Source organism: Haliotis rubra, unplaced genomic scaffold (assembly GCF_003918875.1).
Source record: "Haliotis rubra isolate DU_JTF1 unplaced genomic scaffold, ASM391887v1 Scf548, whole genome shotgun sequence".
In the NCBI taxonomy this organism is placed as follows: domain Eukaryota; kingdom Metazoa; phylum Mollusca; class Gastropoda; order Lepetellida; family Haliotidae; genus Haliotis; species Haliotis rubra.
The window spans coordinates 682,740-709,885 of NW_025767244.1; the positions used below are offsets into that span (position 1 = coordinate 682,740).

The following is a 27,146-nucleotide window of genomic DNA, read 5'->3' on the forward strand; positions in this document are numbered from 1 at the left end:
TCTTCTTTCCACTTACGATCAGTGATTTAAACTTCGGCGTTTTCTCTTGGATCTACGATCCCTGTGGTTTCTTCATTGACGGCAATTTGGTCTGCAAAAATGCACTTCTTCTACAGTGGCGCTCTCTATAGGATCGGCGAGTACTTCTCTTCCGACGCTTCTACTAGTTCATGGCAGCTGATTCTTCCGGTATCATGGGATCACACTTGTAATACATGGCTCTCTCAGAACTTTGATTTCAAGGCTACAGGCGGTATCTGCAGCACTTCAACAACCCCAGCTTTCAGACCTGACACCTTCTCAGCCGCAGCAGATACCCCCAGCTACAGCATCACTTACCAATGTTCGACGATCATCAGCTCCATCTCCCTCCTACTCCAACGAGATGTCTACTCCAGAAGAAAGTGTTGAGCTAGTCGATGTGTACCCTTCTGATAAGTGTTAATTGGCACGGCTCCAACGTCCGAAAGCTATTCTAGTACTTTTGGGGTTGAGTCCCATCCGGGATTTGAACCTACCCCCTCAGAGTCAGGCACCTAATCCAGTCCCATCAACCCCAAAAGTACTAGAATCTGTACTTTATTAAGAAAGTGTAATCCCAAATATAACATATGTTACATTTGACCACTTTCTAAAATGGCATTGTGTATTTCATAGCTTTTGGCCGTGGGAGCCGTGCCAATTAACACTTATCAGAGGGGTACACAAAGTCCACAGTCTATACTACCAGTTGTCCGACTTCCATTTTTGTGGAAGCCGCGGTGGCTGAGCGGTCTAGGCATCTGACTTTGTGTGCTGGCGATTAGGTGCCTGACTCTGAGGGTGTGGGTTCAAATCCCGGATGGGACTCAACCCAAAAAGCGTTAGAATCTGTACTTTATTAAGAAAGTGTAATCCCAAATATAACATATGTTACCATTATTCATCTTTTCATGAGAAATTGGGCTTTAGAGACACCTCTCTAGTCGCTGACTAGAGTGTTGGAGTACAGTCAGTTCCCTTGACTTCATCAAAGACTGCGAGCCAGTCTTGAACTCTATTCATTGAGCAATTACGCCAGTGAAGTGTGAATACCAAATTTCTATTGGTTTTTGAAGCGTTCCTCTCTGAAGTTCATGGGAACATTTGGAGTACGCCAAACAGAGGACCCAGGGCTACGCAATGTTTTCCAGAACTGAACATCAAACTCGTTGAGTGCACCGGGCCACTTTCCTTTTTCCCAGTTGTTCGTGTAAGTTTACTGGCATTCACGTATTCATTACAGGCATTCCCGCAACACTTATGAAGCAAGGCAAGGCACACTCACACTGTCAAAAACCACGGACAGCACGTGGTTACATAAAACAATCAAACATTTTTCAAATTGTGAAAAACAAGATACGAATGCTGGGAATGTGTTGTTACGCCATGTTCCTCTGTCTCTCAATGTGACCTCTGCCAACAACTTTCGTCTGCAGTTTTTGGGAAGTGTGCATTGGTAATGAAGAATGGCCAGGAGAAGAAATTAGCTAGGAAACTGTGTCACAGATATAAGTGAGCATCCCCTCGTCCTGTCTGACCCTGTCACATGTCGTTTGTCTACCCCAACAGTACAAACTAACTACGTAACCGATGTGGTTTTACCTGCTGCCAGAGATGTTATAAAATGTTGACATCGTGCTTCTTACTCATGAACGACAGAGGCATCCAAGTTTGGGTTAAAAGTTTTAATAGACCTTCTTCGCACATCGGCGGTTATATTTGAACTGAGCATGGGAACACATGTACAGGTACTTCCGGAAGATAAAAGGGAGTTAATTGTTTTTGTATTTTACATACCGCTAAAAACAAATGAGCAAAGTGACTGATGCGTATGTACAATATCCACAAAAGAATATAACTACAGTTTACTCCAACACCCCCACTTGAACTGTAGTTATGTACTATATACACATGATCAATGTCTTACTGGTTACTGAGTTTGACATGTCTTCTCAGTCTGATTGATGACACCGGCTTGGTGAAGACATCAGCCACATTCAGTTCTGACGCAATGTATGCAAGTTCTACCATACCGCTCTGAACTTCAGATCTAATGAAATGGTGTTTAATGTCTATATGCTTGGACCTCTGCTGGGTCACAGGGTTTCTCGCTAATGCAATTGCGCCCTGATTATCGACCATTACAGTAAATGTGTCACAGTCTCCACTCATGTCTTTCCACAATTGTCGGAGAAATTTCCCCTCCTGTACTGAGGCTGCCATGGCCATATATTCCGCCTCACAGGTTGACAGCACCACAGTTGGTTGTTTCTTACTTTTCCATGAAATCAGAGCTCCATTATCACTCAACCGGTATGCATAACCAGTAATGCTTTTCCTATCAGGTGATGATCCCAGTCTGCATCTGAATATCCCACAAGTTCAAGTGGAAGAGATGATTTAAGATATTTCAAACCTTTGTCACTGGTGCCTCTGATGTATTTCAATGCTTGTTTAGCCATACCAAGATGAGTTGATGTTGGCTTGGCCATATATTGAGAGAGTTTAGTTACGACATAACATAAGTGTGGTCTTGTAGAAGTCATGATATAAATCAAACTTCCTACAATTTCCGTACAGTCTCGATCATCAAGTTGTGTCGTCAGCTCGTCACCTGATTTATCGACACCTTGTTCACAAGGAATGGCCTTTGGTTTGCAGTCCTTCATACCGAACTTCTCCAGCATCTTCTCCATATGTTTCGTCTGTTCATTTCCACACTGTTTCCTTCCCAGCTGAATTCAATTCCAAGAAAACTTAACAGTTTCCCTAGATCCTTCATATTGAATCTTTCACACAATACATTTTTCACATGTTGAAGGTTTGTCTCATTTTCAGCAGCAACTATGATATCATCCACCCACACTATCATAATCACAGGAGAACCCTCCATACTCTGACAATACACACAGGGATCTGCAAGTGACTGTTCAAACTTCAGATTTTCTATGAGAAATGTATGAAGCAATGAATTCCAATTTCTACCACTCTGCTTCAGACCATACAAGGGGCGGTGGGGTAGCCTAATGGTTAAAGCGTTGGCTCGTCACGCCGAAGACCCGGGTTCGAGTCCCCACATGGGCACAATGTGTGAAGCCCATTTCTGGTGTCCCCCGCCGTGATGTTGCTGGAATATTGCTAAAAGCGGCGTAAAACCAAACTCAGTCTGTCAGTCAGTCAGACCATACAATGATTTCTTCAATTTCCACACAAGCTTTTCACCATTTTCACCTTGAACCTCAAATCCTTCTGGTTGGTGAACATATATCTCACAGTCGATTGGCGCATTCAGGTATGCTGTCTTGACGTCCATCTGATGAACTACCATATCTCGCTGAACCGCAAGCTGTAATAGAGTCCGAATTGAGGTCATTTTGGCAGTAGGAGCAAAAGTCTCATGGTAATCGATGCCTGGAACTTGTGAATATCCATTGGCTACATACCTTGCTTTATATCTCTCACCACCGTGACCAGATTTTATGTCAAATACCCATCTTCCCCCCACTGTCGATTTGCCTGCTGGTGGGTTGGTGATTTCGAATGTCTCATTGTCTCGTAATGCTGTCATTTCTTCCTCCATTGCTTGATACCAATTCTCTTTGTCAGGCTGCATGACATTGCTTCATCATATGTAGTTGGAATGCTCACCATTTTGTAGCAGTAGTGTACAGTGTACATTGCACTATCCTCAGATTCAGATATGTCTGATTCACATACATAGTCCTCCATGCGCTTGGGTTTTGTAGTTTGTCGCGTTTGGGATATCTACGCGTTGGCTCGACTTCTTGTTGCTTTTGGTTTCCTTCTGTCGTTGGACCTTTATTCTCTTCATGTTGAGTTTCTTCTTTCTCCTGTTCTTTAGTTTCTTCAGCCTCAGGTCTCTTGTAGATTTCCTGTTCTTCCTCATAGTCAGGTTCATAAACAGTCTCTGTAAATGTTTCTGTGAATTTCACACATCTTATTCTTCTGACTTCATCCTGTTGAGGGAAGTAGACCAGGTAGGCTGGGCTTTCACGATCATATCCAACGAAAACACCTTTTTCGCTGCGATTGTCCAGTTTCTTCGTCCCTTGAACGTAAGCAAAACAGGCTGTGACGAAAACATGCATATTTGACAGATTTGGCTTCTGACCTGTCATAACCTCAAATGGTGTCTTGTTCAGTCTCTTGTTGTAACACCGGTTCCGAAATGTACGCTGAAGTCATGATAGCATATGACCACAGAGTCTTGGGTAACTTGGCTTCAATGATGAGGCATCTCGCCATGTCGAATGGGTCATTCTCAAAAAAAGGCCAAATTCGTGCTATGAAAAATATGAAAATACAAAGCATCATACTGAATTATCTCATTATTGTTTTGAATGGTCAACACATTGAAGAATGCGGTCATGATAATTTGCACACAGGAAAGTAATAAAATATTTTTAAAATAAACTTTTTTAAAGTATCCACGGAAAAAAAACGTCAGTGGTGTAACAAGCATAAAAGTATTCTTTTTTCAAACTTTGATGTCAGATAAGGAATTTTTCACATTTGTCATTATTTACAAACTTTTTCTATTTTCAAATATAAATTAAATCGTTTCATTATTCTCACATATTTAATTGTAAATTTGGCAAAAAGGGCTTGGTGTGAGAAGAATGTAATGGTAACATATGATATTTTTTTCTGAAATAACTTGTATACTTAAGACTGATCATGTTTTATGTATACAGTGCTATTAAAGCTGTTTTCAGTTATCATAAAATATCAGTCTAACTGCTAAATTATTCTTTTGAAATAATTAAATTTTGATATCCTGCTTGTTACACCACTGAACTTTCTGCAACTTACTGGAACAGTAAACCAAATCAACAGCCATATGATGCTTTGGATTACTTAATAATCATCATTGGAGAACGGCTTGCCAACATGTGGCGTGGGAAAACAAATGATATCAACAGTTAAGATTAAAATGTACAAATTGAAAGAATACTGTGACACCAATGACATGTTGTGTTACACCACTGATTTTTCTTTACCTCACTCTAAAAATAAATCCAAATTAATTGCCTTTAATTGATAATTAACAGATTTAAACAGCTCAACAGCAAATTCTGAACACTCAGATTTTAAAAGGTTTTTAAAAAATAATATACAAAAGCAATAAAATGAACAAATTGTAGTAATATTGTTACACCAATGACATTTTTTGTTACACCACTGATTTTTATTGAATTAACTTCAACGATAAATTCAAATTAATCGTCTTTAATCGATCATTAATAGAATTGAACACCTCAATAGCAACTTTTGAACACTAAGATTTTAAAAGTTTTTTTCCAAAATAATATTAAAAACAATAAAATGAACATATTGTAGTAATACTGTTACACCAATGACATTTTTTGTTACACCACTGATTTTTCTGAACTTTATATACTAATATACCAGAACAAATTACCTTCACTGACTTTACATGAGTTAATGGTCATAAAATATACTGGATAAATACAATGCAAAGCAGTTGAGTTTTGTGAACAAGTGACTTAAATGAACATTTTGTCAGTGGTGTAACAAAAATTGTCAGTGGCGTAACATTTTCCCATGTTATACCACTGACAGTTACACCACTGACCCATTCCCACTTTTATGAACTTTATAACAATTAATGCTCCCTAACCACAGACCACCTGGCATAAATGTTGATGTTTGAGCAACTTTGATGTACTTTCAATAAACATTGTTATGAAAAAGAACTCATGAATAAGAAATCAACGTTACACCACTGACTCGATAAAAAGTTATGATATGAAGTAGACTCACCAACTGCATCAAACTTCAACATCAAAATAAAATTTGACCTCCACAAAACTTCTGCCACGAGAAGAAAGTCATCAGCAAAGGGACCATTTAGTGTTTCATATTTTTTACTCAAACGAGATAATTATTAATGTCACATGTTTATATTCGTTACACCACTGACTGTGACATTTTGGACAGTCATTGTTTTCATTGTAAATATGTGATTTTCATTTTGTTTTCAATATTTCATGCAGGAATGTGTTTTTAATATTGGTGTTTCATTATAAATCTTTAAAAAATATGTATAAATACCCTGGAATTTAAACTTTATGGTCCTGCAAAGTAATGTCGCTGTCCACTGACAGTGGTTTTTCTTTCAAAATGATGATAAAAACCCAATTTTGTCCCCAAAATAACAAACAGGTACACCATTTTACATCATTATGAGGAACAAAATACACTTTTCTTTCATAATATGATTTTTGAAAAAAAATTGAAACAATATTTTCAGAGCAATGTGTTACTGACCAAAAGTTGGGCAAATTTTGAGAATGACCCGAATAGGGAACGCCATGCCCTTTCTACTGTTCCGTTCTGATGGGGTGAGTACAGTGCTGACCTCTGGTGATGTATCTTGTTATTGATGAGAATGTTCCTAAATTTCTCGCTGGTGAATTCTGTTTTCTGTTTCAGGAGATACAAGGTAACAGTACTCATCCACAAATGATAGAACATATCTAAAACCACCACGAGCTGATGGTTCAATGGGTCCCGCTAAGTCACAATGAACCATCTCAAGTGTCTTAGTTGCTCGTTTGTCAGGTTTCCTATCTATCCACTGGAACATCTTTCCCTTAGCACAAGTCTCACATACATCATTCTGTGCCTTACCGGCAATCTTCATACCATTTACTGCCTCTTCTAGTTTCATGACATCCTTCATGTTACAATGTCCAAGAATCTTATGCCAGTCTTGGGCTGAATGAGTAACACATTTAGATGAAACAGTGTTGTTCAAGTAATAAAGTTTACCATGCTTTAGTATGTTGAAGGTAGTACCGTCTGGAGCCTTCAAACATGCTCTGTCGGGATTAAAGTTGACGGTTGCTCCTTGTTTGTAGCTGCCTGCACAGACAAAATGTCTTGGTTGAACGATGGAACATATAACGCATGCTCCAGTATCACTTTGTGTTGCTTACCGTCGACATCACACAAAGAAACACATGCTTCACCTTTAGCTTGGACAATCCCGTTAGTTCTACTTCCATCAGCAAACTCGATGTAGTGTTCAGATGTGCGGAAAGTCTCGTCAAAATTAACAAACTTGTCTTTGTCAGTTATGATATGTGTTGTAGCTCCACAGTCCACAAGAAGATTGTTAAGAAGATCCCCAGTTTCATCTTGAACACTAACCTTGAATGCTAAATATGAATGTTCTGGCTCACAATTTTCTTTCTCATTACTCACACTTTTGACAGTATCTCTCTTCCGGCAAAATTTTGTGTCATGTGTTGGACTTTTTGCATATGTCACACCATCGGCCTTGTTTCTTGTTTCCATTTGGATAATACTTCTTTGGTCCTTGTGTCTGTTGCTGATTCCTTCTTCTACACTCTGATGCTCTATGTCCGGGCTTTCCACATGAATAACACTTGCAGGTCATAATACTGTCTTCACCTTTACGTGTATATTGTATTTTGTCAGTCTCTTCATAACTTCGCAGAGCCGTTTCAAACTCAGAAAAAGTCATGGTCTTATCTTTTTGTGTTACCACCATAGCAAAGGTTTTCTATGAAGAAGTTAAACCTTTAAGTACCATTGCTATCAAGAGGCTATCGCTAATTGTCTCACCTGCCATTTTTAAAGAATTCGCGGCAGTCTCTGCCTTGATTACATAGTCAGTTGTACACTCCGTTCCCATCTTCAGCGATGTGAGTTCTGTGTATAATGAGATTACTCGTGGTTTTCCGCTCCGTAAATAATGTTCTTGTAAAATTTTCAGTGCTCTTCTTCCATCATCCTTAGCATCCCTCATTACGAGGGCTAAGCTTCTATCGTCCAGGCATTGCACCAACTCAGCAAAAGCAACAGCATTTTTGCTAGCAGAGGGGCTCTCTGACGACTCTTCGGTCGGTAATATCACGTCGCATAATTTCTGCAACCGCATATGTCCGAGGAATTTCACCTCCCATAGTTCATATTTCTCTTCCTCTCCGTCGAACATCAACCGTTGCCTGGGCCCATAACCTGTTGACATCGTGCTTCTTACTCTTTGAATCTTTATTTTCTTTGTAGTGGAGGCCATAGGCCCAGGCTACACTTCAGGATTTCAGAGCGGTACATATGAGCATATATAGTTTAGAAGACAATAAGTTAATTTACAAAGTATACAAAAGGAAGTATGATATTATTGGCAAAGAAGTGAATCTCTAAGTTTCATTGCATTGTGTATATAAATAGCTAGGTTTCTTACAGTATATGGATTGCCAGTTGACATGAGCATATTGAACTTATGAATAGTGGGATTCGAATAAAAGTTATGTGGTAAATACAAACATCTCAGATTTTGATAACATTTACATACCAAAATAAAATGGAATTCATTTTCAATAAAGTTATCTTTACATACAAAACATAATCTATTTGATCTGGGTTGATTAATATAGCGACCGGTTTCAATTTGAGGATGTGTGAAGAACATCTGAATTTAGCAAGGGCCGATCGAATTTTGAAATTGATAAGTCTTTTATGTACAATTCAACATTAAATGAGATTTTAAAACAAGAATAAAGTGAAAATTTAGGACTATTTAAAAGCGATGTGTGCCATTCTTTTCATAACTTGCTCTTAATCTAAAACAAATTCTGATATGAATTTATCGACATTACATAAATTTTGCTGCTGTTCCCACATAAAGCCAAATCCAAAAGAGTAAAGAATATTCTTAATTTTTATGCCCAGTTTGTTTTACCATTTACAGAGTCTAAAACTAACATGTTATAACATTTCTTTACAAATCTGGAATCGGGCATTTTGCATATTTTACACCAATATTTAACAACTTTTTATATATACATACATACATTGGATAACGGCCACATTCTCCCCTAACTACATGGTTCAAGTCGATCGCTTGACATTTAAAAACGTTTACAACAAAACATATGTACAACTTCGACTTCTTTAAAGTTATCAACTCCCCATATTTCAGCTCCATATAAAAGAATCGGACTAATTTTTGTATCAAATATCTTAAAAATAAATCATAAGGAAGTGGATTAAACGTGATAAAGAGATTTTAGAATTCAGATGCCATTTTCTTAGCTTGCAAAGCAGCGTTATTCACATGGGGAGACCAAGATAGAGAACGTGCAAATAAAATACCCAAATATTTGTAAGATGAAACAGTTTCCAAAAGAATTCCATTGAAATGCCATTTTTCGTATTTTGATAATTTACAACCATTTTAAATACAACAATCTTGGTTTTTCCCAAGTTAACAGTTAATTGATGACTTTTACAGAAACTTTCTAAAATATTTATAACGCTTTTTGTAAACCAAATACAGAGTCTGCAAAAAGTACAATATCATCAGCAAAAGTAGTAGGAACATTTGTACAACATCAGGGTGAAGCTGTACACCTGGGTAACATGTGGATTCAATTTCTAGAGCTAATTCATTGATAAAGAATGAGAACAATAGCGGGCTTAAAACACACCCTTGTCATGAAACCCTGTGGGCAATTAAACAACTGAGAGAGAGAAATATCACGCACCTGTCCCTTAACACACTTATAGATAGAAGTTAAGGCTTTAAGCATCTTAGGTGAAACTTCTATATTTGAGAGTGGCCCATAGTTTATCCCTGTTAACAAAATCAAAAGCCTTTTGAAATCGACAAATATAGCATAGAACTTCCCCTTTTTCTTACATAGATAACGTTGGATAACAGATTGTAGAATAAAAATATTATCAATTGTACTGTAACCTTCCCTAAACCCTGCTTGTGATTCCACAACCTTTTCATATGTATTTGCCCAAAATGTTATTCTATTGTTAAGTACAGATGTATATATTTTACTGAAAGTACTAAGAAGGGATATTCCCCTGTAATTATTTGGATCATTACGATCACCCTTCTTAAATAAAGGTACAATAATTGCTGTACTCCAGCTGTCTGGAAAAGTGGAGGACTCGAACATAATATTGAACAATAGCTCCATATACGGTAATAAAATATCCATTGAATGCTTAAAAACTCTGGCAATAAATTATCTTCACCAGGCGACTTTGAAGATTTAAGCTTAAGAATAGCCTCAGATATTTTCATCCCTAGTAATGGGTGAATCTAATATAGTACATGTTATGTCATCAACGCCATAATCAAAATAACATTCACTAATATGGGGGCTCGGCATGATCACCCACAGTGCTTTTGTCTTGATACAAGTTCTTAAAATAGGAAAACCATACATGAATATCAACATTGCTCATTTTCGCTCTGGGGGCTGTATATGTTTTTAGTATTCCAGAATATTTTTGCATTATATATATTCTGTAGTAATTTGTCCTTTATTGACATATTGTAGAGTCTTTTCTTGTTTCGTAAAGTATCATTGTACTTGTTTCTGCAATCGACATATGATTGTCGGGATATGTCAGATTTAACCCTTCTGAATATTTTTAACAATCGTTGGGTTTCTAATCTAAGGAATTTACATTCGTAATCAAACCATGGCTGGTTAGATTTAGTATAGTTGTTGCAGCGTTTCTTTGTAAAGTCAGCAGCCTTGAGTAAGGCATTAGTAAACGATTCAACTGATTGATTTACATCATAGATAGCTTGGCAAGCACAATCGTCTAGAGTCTTTGTTACATCAGGTGAAAGCAGATTAGCACGGAATTCGTTTACATAGTCATCAGTCCACTTGAACCTGAAGTTCTGTCCAGAGTGTGAATCGAGTGCACGTGCTTCCTTGTGGTTGTCAATGTCACCACGCGTGACTGAAATGCACAAGTGATTGGCAGATGTGGAGACTCTGGTCTACATCCGATATCGAATCGGCTGCAAAACGTAAACAAGTCACTCGTTCCGATAACATAGTCTATCACACTTGTTCCGTTTGATGAGATATACGTGGAATCGCCAATTAATTTATCATTTCCAGTTCTGCCGTTAAAATTGAGATATTCAAACTTATGCATAATTCTAATAATTTTTACCATAGTTTGAAACAAAATTGTCACATGAGTACCGTCTATGTTGAATATTATCGTAAGAATTCACAATAGTCCATCTTTAGAGTAGATATTATATCGTCCTCTACATAGTCCGGGTTAGTGCCGGTTCTTGCGTTGAAGTCACCACCAATCAGAAGTGAGATGTTACCCAGCTCTTGTAGAAGATCAGTTAGTGAGTCTTGTAGCAAGGATATACCACAATGTGCGTTATTATGAGTACCATGGAGATGTCTCAGGGTGAATATATACAGAACCAAACAACACATCTTTTTCTGAATTAAAAAACACTTTGTCGAACAGCAGGAATACACAATTTGGAGTAATCTTAGACATTTTAACATATTGTACTAATGGCTTCTTTACAAGCACTAATATTCCCCCTGATGATCTGCCATGAGCAGAGATTCGAACTGCATCTAGACTGTAGCACGTGAACTCATCCAAGAACATATCATGGTCTTCTTTGGTATTCCACATCTCACACATGCCAATTACATCGAATGTTTCAGCATAGCTCACAAAGTCAGCATCCGATGATTTAGAAGTGAGTCCGTTGACATTCCAAAATAAAAATGAGTGATTATTGATGGTATGGACACTAACATCTGGGCCCTGGCCACACCCTATCTCCTCCTCTCCGCTTGTCTCTAGAGCGTAGATTGGGTCCAGGCTTCTTGTTGCTTGATGTAGGGGGCTCTGGGTCGGGCATGGTAGCAGACGACGCATCTGGCTGAGTGGGGGTGGTATCTGTATTCTGCCTCTCGGTCACAAACAGTTTACCATTTTTGAAATAGCCAAGTTTGTTCTCAGTTTTCAAATCGTTGAGCTTCCGTCGTTGGTTTTTCGTGAGGTCTGAGGAAATCCCGTATCTGTCCTCTTTAAGTCTGTCTCTCAGTTTTAAGGCCCACACTTTATCCTCTGGGTAGAGAAATTTGACTATCATGGGTCTTGGCTGGCCTGGCTTCCCCTTTAACCTGTGTGCGGCAACGATACAGTCGCTAGTGATATCATTATCACCGTCTGTGTTATGTCCATTTAAAGTGTCACATACATATTTCTTACACACAGAGACCGTCTCTCGTGCTTTTTCAGGTAGACCATACAGAATGACGTTGCAGCGTCTACTGTATTGTTCTTGTTTCTCCAGCATATCCTCTATACTGTCTATTTTGTCAGTAACCATGGTTATATTGTCGTTGCTTGGAGACATCTCTAGGCGATCTAACCTATCTGCAACTTTGTCAACATCAGCACGTAGAATTTCCTGTCTGCATCTTAGATCTGCCAGCTCAGAGCTTATGTTATCTAGCGTGTTACTCATCTTCCCCATATCTACCTTCAGGTCTCTGATTTCCGAGGTGATATCCTGTTTCATCGTTTTAAATGCTGATAGTATTTCTTCACGAAATGAAACAACATTATCAACAGGTCCTGGGTTAAGTTCGATGTCACCAGATAGTATGAGAAGAGCACTTTGGTATATCAGAGTAAGAGTAGTGTTTACCTTTTCGTCGTTAGATGCGAGATGTGAAATCCTCCATGAACATCCATTGTGAAAGTTAATCTCAATATCCCGATAGAGCTGTGTGAGTGTACAGCCTACCATGACAATACAGAAGATCACAAACGTCACACTAACAATCCGGTAGCTTGTGTCCATCCCGGGTGACCATCGGCTGGTCGGTGTGTAGTGGTCACTGTCATGACTGTCACTTCAGCGGGAACTGAGCTTGGGTCAGTGATAAAAAGTCCCAATTCTATATCTCCAGAGTTCGATCGAGATACCCATATTCTCAGATTCAGTGGTTTATTAAATTTCGTTGCAGAAACAGATATATATTCCGGGTCGAACGTACTTATTGGTGAATTATAAACATGGAATGCTCGGACCGATGTTTCGCACGACCGCTCTCTCAGGGGACATAACTCAATTATATACTCATGAACGACAGAGGCATCCAAGTTTGGGTTAAAAGTTTTAATAGACCTTCTTCGCACATTGGCGGTTACATTTGAACTGAGCATGGGAACACATGTACAGGTACTTCCGGAAGATACAAGGGAGTTAATTGTTTTTGTATTTTACATACCGCTAAAAACAAATGAGCAAAGTGACTGATGCGTACGTACAATATCCACAAAACAATATAACTACAGTTAACTCCAACATAAAAGATTGGTTATAGATTATCAGGGCTCTTGCTGATATGACCTAAGATCATGCAATGCACTCATCCGAGATAGGAGCCTTCGTCACATCCATCACCTGTGGCTACTACTAAAAGCAGTGTAAACTTTTTCGGACCACATGAGTGAGCTCATGATTTCAGCTGGAGCAGCACAGTATACGAGGGTAGTTTTGACCATACAGACTGCAGTTTAAAGCTCTGCATCATATGAAACAGACAGTCATAGACACGACACCTTCAAGGAACTGAAACTGGCATCTTTGGGATGATCTATGGAACCTTTGAAATGCAGTTCAGCCAGATACACCTTTGTCGATAAATTAGCTGCCCTTGATGTTTTATTTCCAGAATCCATGCCAACAATGCTGGACCAAGAAGAATTTGCTTCAGATTTTCAAAGTTTGATTAAAGGTCACATGCAACGTAAAACACAACTTTGCAGATTCTGATACCTTTCCATATGGACTTACCGAAACAAATCGTCAAAAATGCAAATTCAAGTTATAAAGTTGAAAAATAACGCGATGAAAAAAAACGCGCGAAATCGGAGTTCAAACGTTTCACTAATTTTCCCCAGACTTTTCTGGGGAATACGGGTTTCAACAGCTGGGCTGCGCTCATAGCACGTGCGCAGTGAAATAGGTTTGCGCAACTTGGAAGCGGGCTGTCTGGTGAATACTCGGTGCAGGCTTTGGTGTGAGCTATTTTCATAATGTTTTGTTGATATCTCACAGGCTGAGCTTTTTATATGTTATGACGGTAAAAACTGTTCATATAATTTCATTTGTCTATTTCACCACACGTTCTTCTTACCGAGTCACTTTCTCAGTTCGATACTTAAAAGCAATGTCATTATTTAGCGTTGACACAATTTCTAACTGTGATATAGATATGTCGTTGTCACAGACAAAACTCAATGTCTTGTGTTATTGACACCTATGTGTCTGCCTGCCAGTCTGCTAATGACAATATTCAATACACAACTGCGATCACTGACCACATGCAATTTGAACTTAACACCAATCAGGCTATACACCATAAACAAAACGCATTGATTTATGGCCCGAGTTCGGTCTCTGTCACATTAGGTAATTACACGGACAGGCAGGTGTGATACTTGAACACATGACATGTTATGATGTCTGTTGATTGCAAAATGTTATACACAAAAAATGAGCATGTATTTACAAAACCCAACATCTCTATATATACACACACAATGAGCCGGCGGCATCTGCTAATGAACCAGCCGTAACACTTGAGTGCACACCCACCCGCTCTGACTGGGTTCGGTATCCCAGCTGCTTCGTTTCGAGGGAGGTAAACCTAAGTACAAAATATTGCACTTTTGATTTGCGATTATACGCTTATAATTTTGTTTATTTGTTTTTTCATAATCAGCAATGCATATTATATGTCATGAAGAAGTGATAATTGTGTTTTAATTATGTTTGATTTTTTGTTTGCATGTGACCTTTAAGCTCCCTTCTTCAATATCAGACAAAATGCAAGTTTCCACAGTCATCTTTTCAATCCAAGATATTGAAGGATTTGAATAAAGGCCTAGCCTCTCAAGTATTTGGACCGTCTGGGACTCTCATCATTGCAGGGCTGAGACTCTTATGCGTCATACAACAAAGCCTTATCCTTAAAAATATTGCCTTCTCGAGATAAAGGTTTCAAGAATTTGTGGTCAAGATTCTGGAGCACCTTTCTGTCAAAGACAGTTGAATTAGCAACTATGACTAATCTGTGCAGTTGATCAATAACATCCACCTCAACTATTGGTTCGTCTCAGGTATTAGGAAGATGCTCCCTCTTACTAGGAGCGGACACAGCAGACAACCCATCATAATTATGTAAAATTGGAGATTACTGGGATACAACACAGAAGCTTTATGGCCCCAAGATAGAATGGCGAAAGCAGTGTTCCACTGTTAAGCGTTATAAGCCAACCTGCCAGCCCAGCTTACCTTATTAAGACAGGATCATCACCTACACCGTCCTGTTTCCAGAGAATCGAAATATGCAGTATTCACAACCTCCAGTTGATCGACTATTCACATAAGAATCCAGCAAAACAAGTCCTATTTAATTGTCAGGGGCCCATCAGGGAACACTGGTCCCACAAAAGAAGGCCTGGGGGGGGGGGCGATCTCCATCATGACAGCAAGAGCAAGCCCAAGACGCCATCCAGAGGATATAAGAAAAGTTACCAAGTCAGGAATTATGGCAAGTCTGGACCGAAACCCAGTTAACTCTTTACTAATCTCCCAGACAGCAGAAGACGGACTCTACACAATGATTCTTGAAACAGATGCCAGCATTCTCTATGAAGGTATTGCAGGGTCCAGTGGGCATCAGTGTGTCTTCTTTTATTGAGAATTGGTAGATCATTGAACGACCAGTGAGTGGATCCTCAAAGGTCATCAAAGAGTGATATCGTCTTCAGTTTGCCATGAGATCTCCTCATGTGACACATCCAGTAGGGCATGGTTGTTATCTCCAGGATCCCAATTTTTCAGCGACAATAGACAAGGTCTTGGCCAAGAAAGCTGTAGTCCAGTTGAACCTTTTGGACACTAGACTTGGGTTCTACTCTCCAGTATTGCTGGTTCCCAAAAATGATTCCACAGACCTCAGAATAGCTATTGATCTGAAGATCCAACCGGGAATATCTGAGACAACCAAGTTTCGGATGAAGTCCATGCAGAATCTCAGACAGACGATTTCCATGACTCAGATTTCCATAGATCTGCAAGATGGGTAGCTACATAAGCCTATTTATGCAGACTCTATGTTTTGCTGTCAATGGGAGAATATTCCAGTTCAGAGTGATACCGTTCCGGACATCAGTAGCTCCACAACTGTTTATGATTATAACAGCTTCTACTGGCAAACAAGGATGAGCACTGACCTGACAATTGCCAGTAGCATATCTACATCTAGAACAAAAACTAATTCTTGATTATCTATTTTCTGTCTCTAAATGCGAAAGTAGAATCCTGTTTAGACGACTCTGTATATCTGCAAGATTTCTTCGGGAATTTGGGGTTTCTGGTACATCTGGACAAATCAGAGCTTCAACCCAAGTGAATACATAGCAGCCATATTGGACTCACATTAAGGTCTCATCACCTCTTCACAGATGCCTCACTGGATAAGGAGCTCATCTAGAAGACAAGATGGTATAAGGTCTCTGGGAGTAAGATTTGCTAGTCCAGAACAACATCCTGGAAATGACAACAGTATCATTAGCCATCCAGATAGTGATCAAATGGGAACAATATTGTATGGATCTGGATATCATGACAATGTCCACTTATGCCTTTCCATGAACAGCTCTCATCCAACAAGTCCTAGCCAAAATTAGAACAATGTGGCACCAGCATGTCCACCATTCCCAGATCAGCTATCTGTACTTGTAGACTAACCAATATGTCTTTCGCATTGGTCAACATTTATACAACCATTATCAAGAGACATTCCCAGGTTTGTTGCAATAACAAAATGCAGGTCTATTTGTCTAATCAGTAAACATCTAGATTTGTGAGTTTTATGGTTGTCTTCCTCACCTAGTTTGGGGTTACTCTGGCCCACAAAGCTAATGTTGAATTCTGGAATCAAGTGTGAAAGGGACGTATTTGTAAGAACTTTGGAATATATCAACAATGATAATAATTCTTAGAATACCACCTCCATCACCTGAAGTACAGGCTCACGTATCCTTCTCTGGGATTCCACAGTACCGTCCTTAAGGTACCCAAGGAAATATTGTGAGGTTCCCATGCTTGTCTTAAGATGCGACTAACGGGATCTGGTGGTCAGGCTCGCTGACTTGGTTGACACATGTCATCGGTTCCCAATTGCGCAGATCGATGATCATGCTGTTGATCACTGGATAGTCTGGTCCAGACTCGATTATTTACAGACCGCCACCATATTGCTGAGTGTGGCGTAAAACTAAACTCACTCACTCACTCACCCCATGCTTACATCAGGAGAGATAACTCGCACAGATAGCGCTTTGGAAGACCACTGGGAAGAAAGACAACACAAAACCAAATGCCATGGTATGTAATGATTCCAAGAGCTTGTCTGAAATGACGCTTATTTTACATGTACTTGCAAATGCCTCTTGTTCAAAAAGATATTTATGGATATGTATGAAGACATGGCACATGTAAAGACATAAGCAAGTCCAATCAATCCCTATTAAAAACATCGTAATCCACACATGATGATTTGTGTTTCAGCCTCCTACTCCTGTCATGATGGAAGCAAGACACACTTCAACATTTCAAGGTCATGCTGAAGTAAGTATTGATAATGTTGCCTTAAAAAACAAACACTGAGGGGCCCGGCGTAACAGGCCAAACTTTCCCCTTGGCTAAACCTTCCCCGGGGAAAGTTTGTCCTAGGCCAAACTTTCCCCACCCTTGAATCAACTTATAAGGCTACTTGCTTCAAACCCTTGTTCTTATATCAAAAGGGGAGATTCTGGCCAAGCAAGACTATTTCTTCCCCAACCTTGTTTTCATGTTTATGTTTGTCTTGCAAAAGTCAGAAACGAAAACAAGACATAGCTATTCATGTGAACACATTGATAAGATATTCATGTTGATGTCAAGTTCCATTAACAATTTACAGGCCATCTTCATCTTCATATATAACATGTACATGGTTTACATTTTGTTTCAATATCCTTATATAAGGTGAGATTAAAAAGAAAAGCAAGTATAAAAGCAAAGATATTTTATCATTACTATTGTTTTATATTATCATTTACTTATTTTTGTATTTCAATAATTTACTTATTCCCACTTACTCCAAATTGGCTTATCTCAAAATCATTACTACTAGTATATTCGAAACTTTAACTGTACCTGGGGTACATATCTGTAGTACCCATGCATGGCAATGGCCTCTTCAGCAGTATTCAAAGCAACCATCATCATGTTGCCTCCACACACACCTCAAAATGAAGTGTAGTTGACAAAAAATGGCTGCATATATCTCCTTTGTTTCATTAAAAGTCGTATTTGTTGTAGCTGCAGGATCACATATCGCACAAAACCACAGCGGTAACAGGTCAAATTGTTCAATACATAAAAAGTACCTAACAACACAGCAAAGTGCTGCCACATTACCTTAGTTATGATTATCATTATTTTGCATTTATAGAGCAAAAACTGCAATTGAAATAACAATGCTATAATAATAATAATAATAATTACTGCATCAAAAACATTTTCAGTCATTTTCAGTGTGATTTAACTAAATCACCAGTAGATGGGGGAAACATGGTACTTAAACTCTCTTACAGATTTCTCCTGCTAGAGTTTGATGGAATGATATAACTTGTTCAGTTTGGATTGGTCTAATCTGGTTTAATCTGGTTTGGACTGACCTATTCTTTTTTTTTGACTAGTCTCATCTGGCCTGATCAGATTTTGACTGGTCTAATCTGTTTCAATCTGGTCTGGTCTAATGTGGATTGGACTTTTTTTACTTTGGTTTGGACTGGTCTAATCTGGTTTAGACTCATTTAATTTGGTTTGGACTGGTCCAATCTGGTCAAATCCAGTTTGGACTTTTTTAGTGTGGTTTGACTGTGTAATTCAAAGAATCACTTTTAATTCGTCTCTCCTAAGTTCATATCGAAAAGTCAATCTTTGCAGTTTAATGAATCACTTTTAAGTCATTTCTCCCAAGTTCATATTGCAAAGTCAATATTTGTAGTTCTGAGCAGATTCGGGTCAATTTATTTTAAGTGTCCTTACTATAGATTGAGTGCAATAGAAAAATAAGGGTATGTATGGTTATGTATAATGTTACCAGTATCACAACATTAAGATATTCAACTTCATCAATAAAGATACACTTTTGACAAGGTTCTATATTTCTATCAACCTACAAAGATGAATAATGTTGCAGTCAACTTACATGACCAATATTTCAGTATACAGTGGTGTGCCAAAAGTTTATGAACAAATCCCACATGGTGAGTATCGTGAAATTTAATGGTTCATTTAAAATACAAATTCTGTATGACACAGGTGACGTACAGTCGTGAAATTCAACAGGATACTAAATTTAATCCTGCTCTTTCAGCACATGACAGTCACGTGACGTCTTGTGTCATCTGCTTGTTTACGCAGGCGATTTCCGGTAGCAATGGAAAAAAATAGAGAATTGTCAGAGTCTGTTAAAGATTTGGTTACTGTGAAGTTCCAACAGCACCAAACATACAGTGAAATTGCCAGGGATCTTGGTTTACCTTGGAACACAGTTCACAGTGTTGTAAAAGAATTTCTGGAACATGGAAGCATAGAAAATCGCCCAAGAACTGGACTCTGTTGATCGCTCACTACTCGGGATACTAGTCAACTTTTAAAGTATGATTTCTCCTTTGTTGGAAATCACCAAGATTTAATCAAAATAGTATGAGAACTGTCTCCGAGCGTACAATTTAAAGAAAATTATTCGAAAAGGATTATCATAGACGTGTTGTTCAAAAGTAAATCCGGATTAGAGATGTGAATGTGAGAAATCGCCTCGCTTGGGCCAGAGGAAAACTTAGATGGAGAATTAATGAAAAATGGAGCAGTCATCTTCAGTGATGAATGTAAAATAGTTATTGGAGAAAACAACTGTGTGTATGTGTGGAGAAGGCCGGGCGAAGAGTACACCCCCTCAGTCCCAGGTGTCATGCACATCTTTCTTTGATGGTCTGGGGCTGCGTAATTTGGCATGGTGTTGGAACACTAACTGAAGGTAACATAAATGCTCAATTGATATTCTTGATTCCGAGTTGTGGCCTGTTATTGTCCGGCATTTCCCGAATTAAAACTATATTATTCAAGAAGACAATGCAACTGTGTACAGAGCCCAAATCGTAGCAGAATATAAACAAAGAAATGACATAAATGGCATTTTGTGGCCAGCACAGTCTCCAGATGCCAATATTATAGAGAACTGTTGGCTTCTGCTGAAAAACCAACTGCGACAAAGTATTGTTGAGCGAGAGATCCGACGCGTGTGGGAAAACATGCCTGTGAACTATATCAGAAACCTGTATTTGTCTATCCCACGTCGTCTAAGGAAAGTAAGTGCTGCCAAGGGATACATCACCAAGTATTAAGGTCAGGTCTTTAATAATTTGGTTGTTACGTGAGTTTGTCGCTGCCTTGCATCTTACCAGAGACGTCAGCCATGTTTGTTCATAAATATATGGTACACCACTGTATAACCCTTCGTACTGTTAAATTAATGAGTTTTGAATGCACTAAACAGTTTTGAAAACGTGTGATACGGACAAATATCATAACTGAATGTAGCAGAAATGTTGCTGATAGATTAATTACATGTAACACAAAGTGCTTATATTCATACCGTTTGTAGACCATCTGCTTTCAGAAAAAAGCCGCTCACATGGAGAGCAGGTGACAAACTGAACTCAAAAAAAACATATCACTGCTCCGTAGTTATCTCCCCTTGTGGCTGCTGAATGCAACCCGCTATAATGATAAACCAAGGATAAACCAAAGTTTAGGCACTTGTATGTACCATAAAAATTCTATGACAAACCTAAGAGACAAATGAAATTCAAAATAAATACAATTTTTCCTTATCCTGACTCATGCTCTTTTGCTTGTCTTCTTCTTCTTGCGAACATAGTGGAACACTTGTATCTCCTTAATTGAAGCTCCCTTCAATGTAAAATCACTAATTAGTACTCACCAAGAGTTGGCTCCCTTTGCCTTTGTGCGGGAAATGGCGGCGCCACCTTCTGGCCTCATGCTTCACTCTCTCCTTCTTCGCCCAGTGAGCAGGATGTGAGAGCGCCTGTGTCTCCTTACACACTATATCCTTTGGTTATTCTTAGTTAGTTACCTCCTATAGGTTACTATAGAGGTATAGCTAGTATCCTTCATTAATATGTATTGATAATTACTCGTATTTCTACTGTTTATTCACGGGATTTCGTGATTGTTCAGCTAGTTGACATTGATGAAAATCTGTACTATTTGTAGATTACGTTTTTCTGCTGCTGACCCGCATGTAATATGCCCTAGCTGTTCTACGCCTTGTGCGTTTGATTCACGTTGCAGTTACTGTATTAATCTATCTAATTCTGCTTTTAATAAATATCATCTTTTCGTCTTGAGACGTGCAGCAGATAGGACACGCAAACAAGGGTTAGACATGGCCGATACATCGGAACCCCTCGCCAGTCAGCTGCTGTTGGTCGACCCCCTCCCGTCTGGTGTTCCGCCAGAGTTTCCCTCGGAGGAGGGGCGTGGGATGCAGTCCACCGCCTCCAAGAAGCGTCCTGCTTCCCCAGACATCCCGTCATCGCAGCCAAAGTCTAAGAGGGCCTCGACGTCTACTCAACGCAGACTCCGTACCCCCAGGGCAGCGTCTACCTCCAAGGGAAAGTCTATGAAGTCGTCAAGAACCTTCTCAGCCGAGATTGTTCCAGCCGCCGAACTGGGCCTCTACGATGATCAGCCGATCATCATCCCTGACCTACGCCCGTTCACAAGAGACGACCGGTGTCAGCTACAGTGACGTCAGCACAGATCGCCATGCAGCCTGATGTGTCTACACCGATGTCGGACGATCTCCCTGAGGGCCCCGCCGCTAACATCGCAGAGAGGGCACCGACTACATCGTCACAGACCGTCCCAGATGACCTGATGCGGCAAATCATGATCATGATGGAGGACCACTACAGACTGGAGAGACAACCAGCCCAGGGCCTGAGCCTTCGCGAAGGCTCCAACGTAGACGACACCCCAGAGGGACCCCCTGTCAACGTAGCGGCCACGACGAAGCCACCTTCGCGAAGGAAGTCACAGACCACCTCGACGAAGGACCCAGATGTACAGCCTTTGCGTAGGCGGGATAGATCATCACCTACCTCGGCTTCATCTTTAGATGCGGACTCGGACCACCAGACTTCACGAAAGCCTTCGCGAAGGTCAAGTCGCCGTTCCCCAGGACCGGACGCAGAGGAAGGGCACCTTTATCAGGCTCCAAATCATCTTCGTCCAGAAGGACATCGAGGGATTCCACAAGAGCTTCGCGAAGCTATGAACATTCACCTCACAGATCTCCGCGAAGGTCAACCAATAGACGCAGATCGTCAGGACGTTCACCAAGACGATCCCCTCGCCATTCTCCATGCCGATCACCTCGCCGTTCACCGGGCCGATCTCCTCGTACATCACCACGTCGATCTCCTCGCAGGTCACCACACAAGTCTTCACAGAAGTCCACAGTCAGGTCTCCCCTAACGTCACCCGGTACAGTGGTAGAAGCACACAGTCCACCATCTGAAGAGCATCAACCTCTCATCAGCGATCCTGTGGTAGAAGATGATGGAGGCATCATTTTCTCAGACGCTGAGATACGGTATTGGATGTTAAACAACCTAGACCTTTCTTCACCTTCCAAGAGTGGTAACTCGGCGCATACTTACCTGATGAAGGAGGACGATGCAGACGCCGTCACCTTACCTCCGATCGACCCGATTGCTGCGGTGCCACAGAATTTGGACACAGCCTTCCATAAAGCCACAAAAGTTCAGACGCCACACCTACCGCACTTTCACGCTAAGAAGTTTTCAACTCATAATATGGACCCCTTCCTCAAGGCACAAGACATCGATGACAATTACAAGATGATCAGCGATGTCAAGAATAAGAACTATAAGATTGACGATCGCAAGCTGGTGCAGATAGAAACCATGACGAGACGCATGTTCTTTGGCCTTAATAGATCTAGAACGATCAATGAGACTCTTATCACCAGGTTTCGTGACACGACTTCTGAAGATGATAGGATGATCTACTCGGCCCTACTGATGCAAAAGAAGGACCAGCAGTTCCTAACGGATCATCTCACATCTGTCTCAGCAGCGCTAACCTTAGCTCGTCGTCAAGGCCTCCTCGTTTCCTGCAGCTGGGGTGAGCAGTTTACAGCTCCACTCTATACAGCCCCGTGGTCCTCCCCATCCATCTTTGACGGAGGAATAGAGAAAGTCTCCAAGGAAGTCACTAAGGATTCTAGAGAAGTCCTTATGATTAAGTCGATGGACACGCTAGCCAGCGTCATCAGGCAGACTTCACAAAGATATTCAGGGAAATCTAAATTCACTGGATTACAGAGAGCACGGGATAGGAAGATGGCCAGCTCCAGGGGAAAAGATTCTTTTCGTCGCCCATATGGCAACTACAGAGGAGGATCAGGAAGAGGCAGGGCACCCAGAGGTTCCCGCAACTATAAACGATGAAAGACAGGTTCGGAACGACTGGAGTCTTCCACCCCCCAGCCGTTCCAGTACAACCGTCACAAGTGGGTGGACGCCTTCAACTACACTGGGAGAACTGGGGAATGTTACAAGACCCTTATGTCTCCAACATTCTTCAACACGGATATCGTATCCCACTACAGGCCACGCCTCCGCTGACAGTCAACCCTCACAAGTTCGACTTCCAGGCACAACAACTACCAAAGTTAAGAGAGGCTGTTACATCACTCTTAACCAAGCAGGCCATAGAAGTACTAGATCAAGTAAACGTCGAACCAGGCTTCTACTCCCCAGTTTTCCTAGTACCCAAGAAAAACTCCAAGGAGAAATACAGACTCATTTACAACATGAGCATATTCAACAGAGATTATCTACGCAAACCGCCAACGTTTCGCATGATACATCTACCTCAGTTACGGCAGTTGATTCGTCCCATGGATTACATGGCCAGTATAGATCTGCAAGACGCATATCTACACATCCCGATACATCCCGAATCCTAGAAATACCTACGATTTACACTAGACGGGCTGCATTACCAATGGAAAGTACTCCCATTTGGAATATCATCGGCCCCCTGGCTATTCACAAGAATAACGAAACCTATCGTCACCTATCTACATCGTCTAGGGCTACGCAGTGCGTTCTACCTCGACGACGGGATACAAGTAGATCAAGATCCACAGCGTCTCAAACTACAGTTAAACTACATCATAAAGCTACTAACACAGCTAGGATGGTTAGTAAACTTACTCAAGTCGGACCTAGTACCATCGCAAGATCTGCAATTTCTAGGCATTCGATTTATCACGACTCTCAACCGTATCGTCGTACCAGAAGACCGATGGCTCAAAATCCAACAGACCATTCCTCTAGCCCTACTCTCTCCGTTACCACTACGACATTGGCAGAGCCTGTTGGGTCTCCTCACGTCAGCCCAAGACATGACAGTCAGAGGCAGACTACAGTTACGTCCGTTACAGGTCTTCATCAATGCTCATCTCGACGACCTACAACCATTCAGTCTACCGAAACACCTCATACCTCATCTACTTTGGTGGACCGGGAGGTCGAATGTCTGCGAAGGTATTTGTTTAACAGAGCCGGAATTCCAAACCCATCTATATGTAGACGCGTCGCTCCAGGGTTGGGGAGCTCATCTCGCCAACCGGACGGCTTCAGGGTTATGGAATCAGCAAGAAAGCAAGCTCCATAAAAACATGTTAGAGATGAAAGCGGTAATCAACGCCATACTGCATTGGAGCACCATTCTACAAAATGCGCATCTGATGATTCATACCGACAACTCGACAGTGGCGTTTTATGTGAACAAACAAGGCTCAACGAGATCACTGAACCTATTGACTTTATGCTTTCAACTGTTCGATCTAATCGACGATCTCAACTTACATGTCAGAGCATGTCACATTCCCGGAGCCAAGAATGTACTAGCAGACGCACTCTCTCGGCCACATCTACCGTCACCGACAGAATGGATGCTCCATACAGAAATTTTTGCACAGATTATCAAGCAAATAGGAGCTCCGCTAGTAGATGTATTCGCCACTCGCTTCAACAATCAGCTACCGACATTCGTATCACCAGTCCCGGACCCACAAGCATGGGCAACGGACGCTCTAAGCATATCCTGGGAAGGCCTCAATGCATAGGCGTTTCCGCCGCCAGCGATAATCCCTCAAGTGTTACAGAAAATCAGAATAACACAGAGCCTCCAACTCACTTTGGTCGCGCCCTACTGGCCAGCCAGAACGTGGTTTCCCATTCTAATTCAAGAAATCGGACAACCAACACTAGAGCTACCAAAGCGCTCGAATCTATTAGTACATCCACACACCAAACAGGTGCACGGAAGCCCAGAAGTATTCCAACTTCACGTATGGACTGTATTAAAATGTGTTTAAACAAGAGAGGGTATTCAACCAGAGCGGCAAAAGCAGTCACGCTTGCCTTACGCTATTCTACACGTAACTTGTACGACGACAAGTGGCACAGTTTCGAAAATTACGCAGCAAATAAGGGATTTACAGCGCAGAGATGCTACACATCCACAAGTGGCAGATTATTTGTGTTACCTACGCTAAAACAAAAATTTAAAAGGCTCGACATTGTCAACATATCTTGCCGCGTTTAGTTCTGTGATAACTATGAGAACGGGTGTCAAGCTAACGAAGACGCCAGAGTTACTGGCCTTACTACGTGCTTTCCGATTGGAAGATCAGAAGCGGAAGTTCCACGTCCCAGCCTGGGATCTGAATATAGTGCTCCAACACCTCACAAGTGAGGCTTATGAACCATTGGAATCGACAACTTTTGAATTTCTCTCACAGAAAACGCTATTCCTGTTATCTCTCTAGCGACGGCAGCCAGGATGTCAGAAATTCACGCACTAGATTATGAGAGGATACAGTTTGATGACAATCAAAACACAGCGCACCTGGGATTAAGATGGGATTTCATCGCCAAAAATCAATTGCCAGGTCAACCAGACAGATTATTCCATATTCCTGCACTCTCCTCGATTCTCGGATCTCAAGATACACTGGACTTATCTCTATGCCCAGTCAGAGCTCTCAAAATCTATTTACGACGTTCCAAAACAAGGCGACGATTTCTCAAACGATTATTCATCCCTTAATCGGCAACAACTCAGACAGAAGTCTCTCGTACCACCATATCTATATGGATAAGAACTGTCATACTTCGAGCCTACAAGGCGGCAGGACTTTACCCTCCAACAGCATCAAATCCCCATGAGATCAGGGCATTGGCTTCCACACTCGCTCTACACGGTAACTGTTCATTAAATACAATCATGGAAGGCTGTTTTTGGAAATCCAACATGGTGTTTGCTAATCACTATCTGAGAGATATCACCACCGAGGACGTCTCAGGTATTCACCATTTCGGTCCCTTGGTCCTCGCAGACAGCAGTTGACAGTCCCTCGTGAGACGCGTTAACACATAGTCTTACGAGATTATTATGTATATTTCATACCAGTATTATCTAGCTTATAACTCTACGGAGTTTTAGGGCTATTTATATGCTTAGCTTAAGTCTACTTAGCTTTAAGCTTATACTGATGATTATGTTCAGTTGGATAGCTTCTCCTTGTCGGAGTCGCTTTTATATCTTTATTGCTATTATCATAGTATATTATTATTGTAATACCCCATCTATGGCAGTGTATAAACTTATGGTTTATAGTAGAGGAATTATCCTAAGTCAGTGCCATTATGAAGTTCCCGTTAGGGGGTTATTACAGTTATATATATATAAATCACTAATTAATTTTATAAATCCAAAGTATTCTGTTCTTTCCCACCTCCGTTTCCGTAGGATTCTACAAGCAAAAGAGCATGAGTCAGGATAAGGAAAAATATGTAATTTTTAGAGTAAAATTGATATTTTATACTTATCCTGACTCATGAGGTAAGCCCTCCCATCCTCCCCACATAACACTTTGGATTTCCCTGTAAATTCAAGTGTTGGGCTCGCTATATCAGGAGAGAGTGAAGCATGAGGCCAGAAGGTGGCGCCGCCTTTCCCACGCAAAGGCAAAGGGAGGCAACTC

General features: G+C 40.7%; 1 protein-coding gene across 1 annotated transcript in view; it reads left to right on the forward strand.

Annotated features, from left to right (window-relative positions):
* Positions 1-27,146, forward strand: part of LOC124253643 (protein SMG7-like) — a 297,643-nt gene that overhangs the window by 225,093 nt on the left and 45,404 nt on the right. Inside the window, exon 20 of the mRNA XM_046687453.1 lies at positions 17,492-17,551. Coding sequence (XP_046543409.1) covers positions 17,492-17,551 — 60 coding nt within the window. The remainder of the gene's footprint in view (positions 1-17,491; positions 17,552-27,146) is intronic.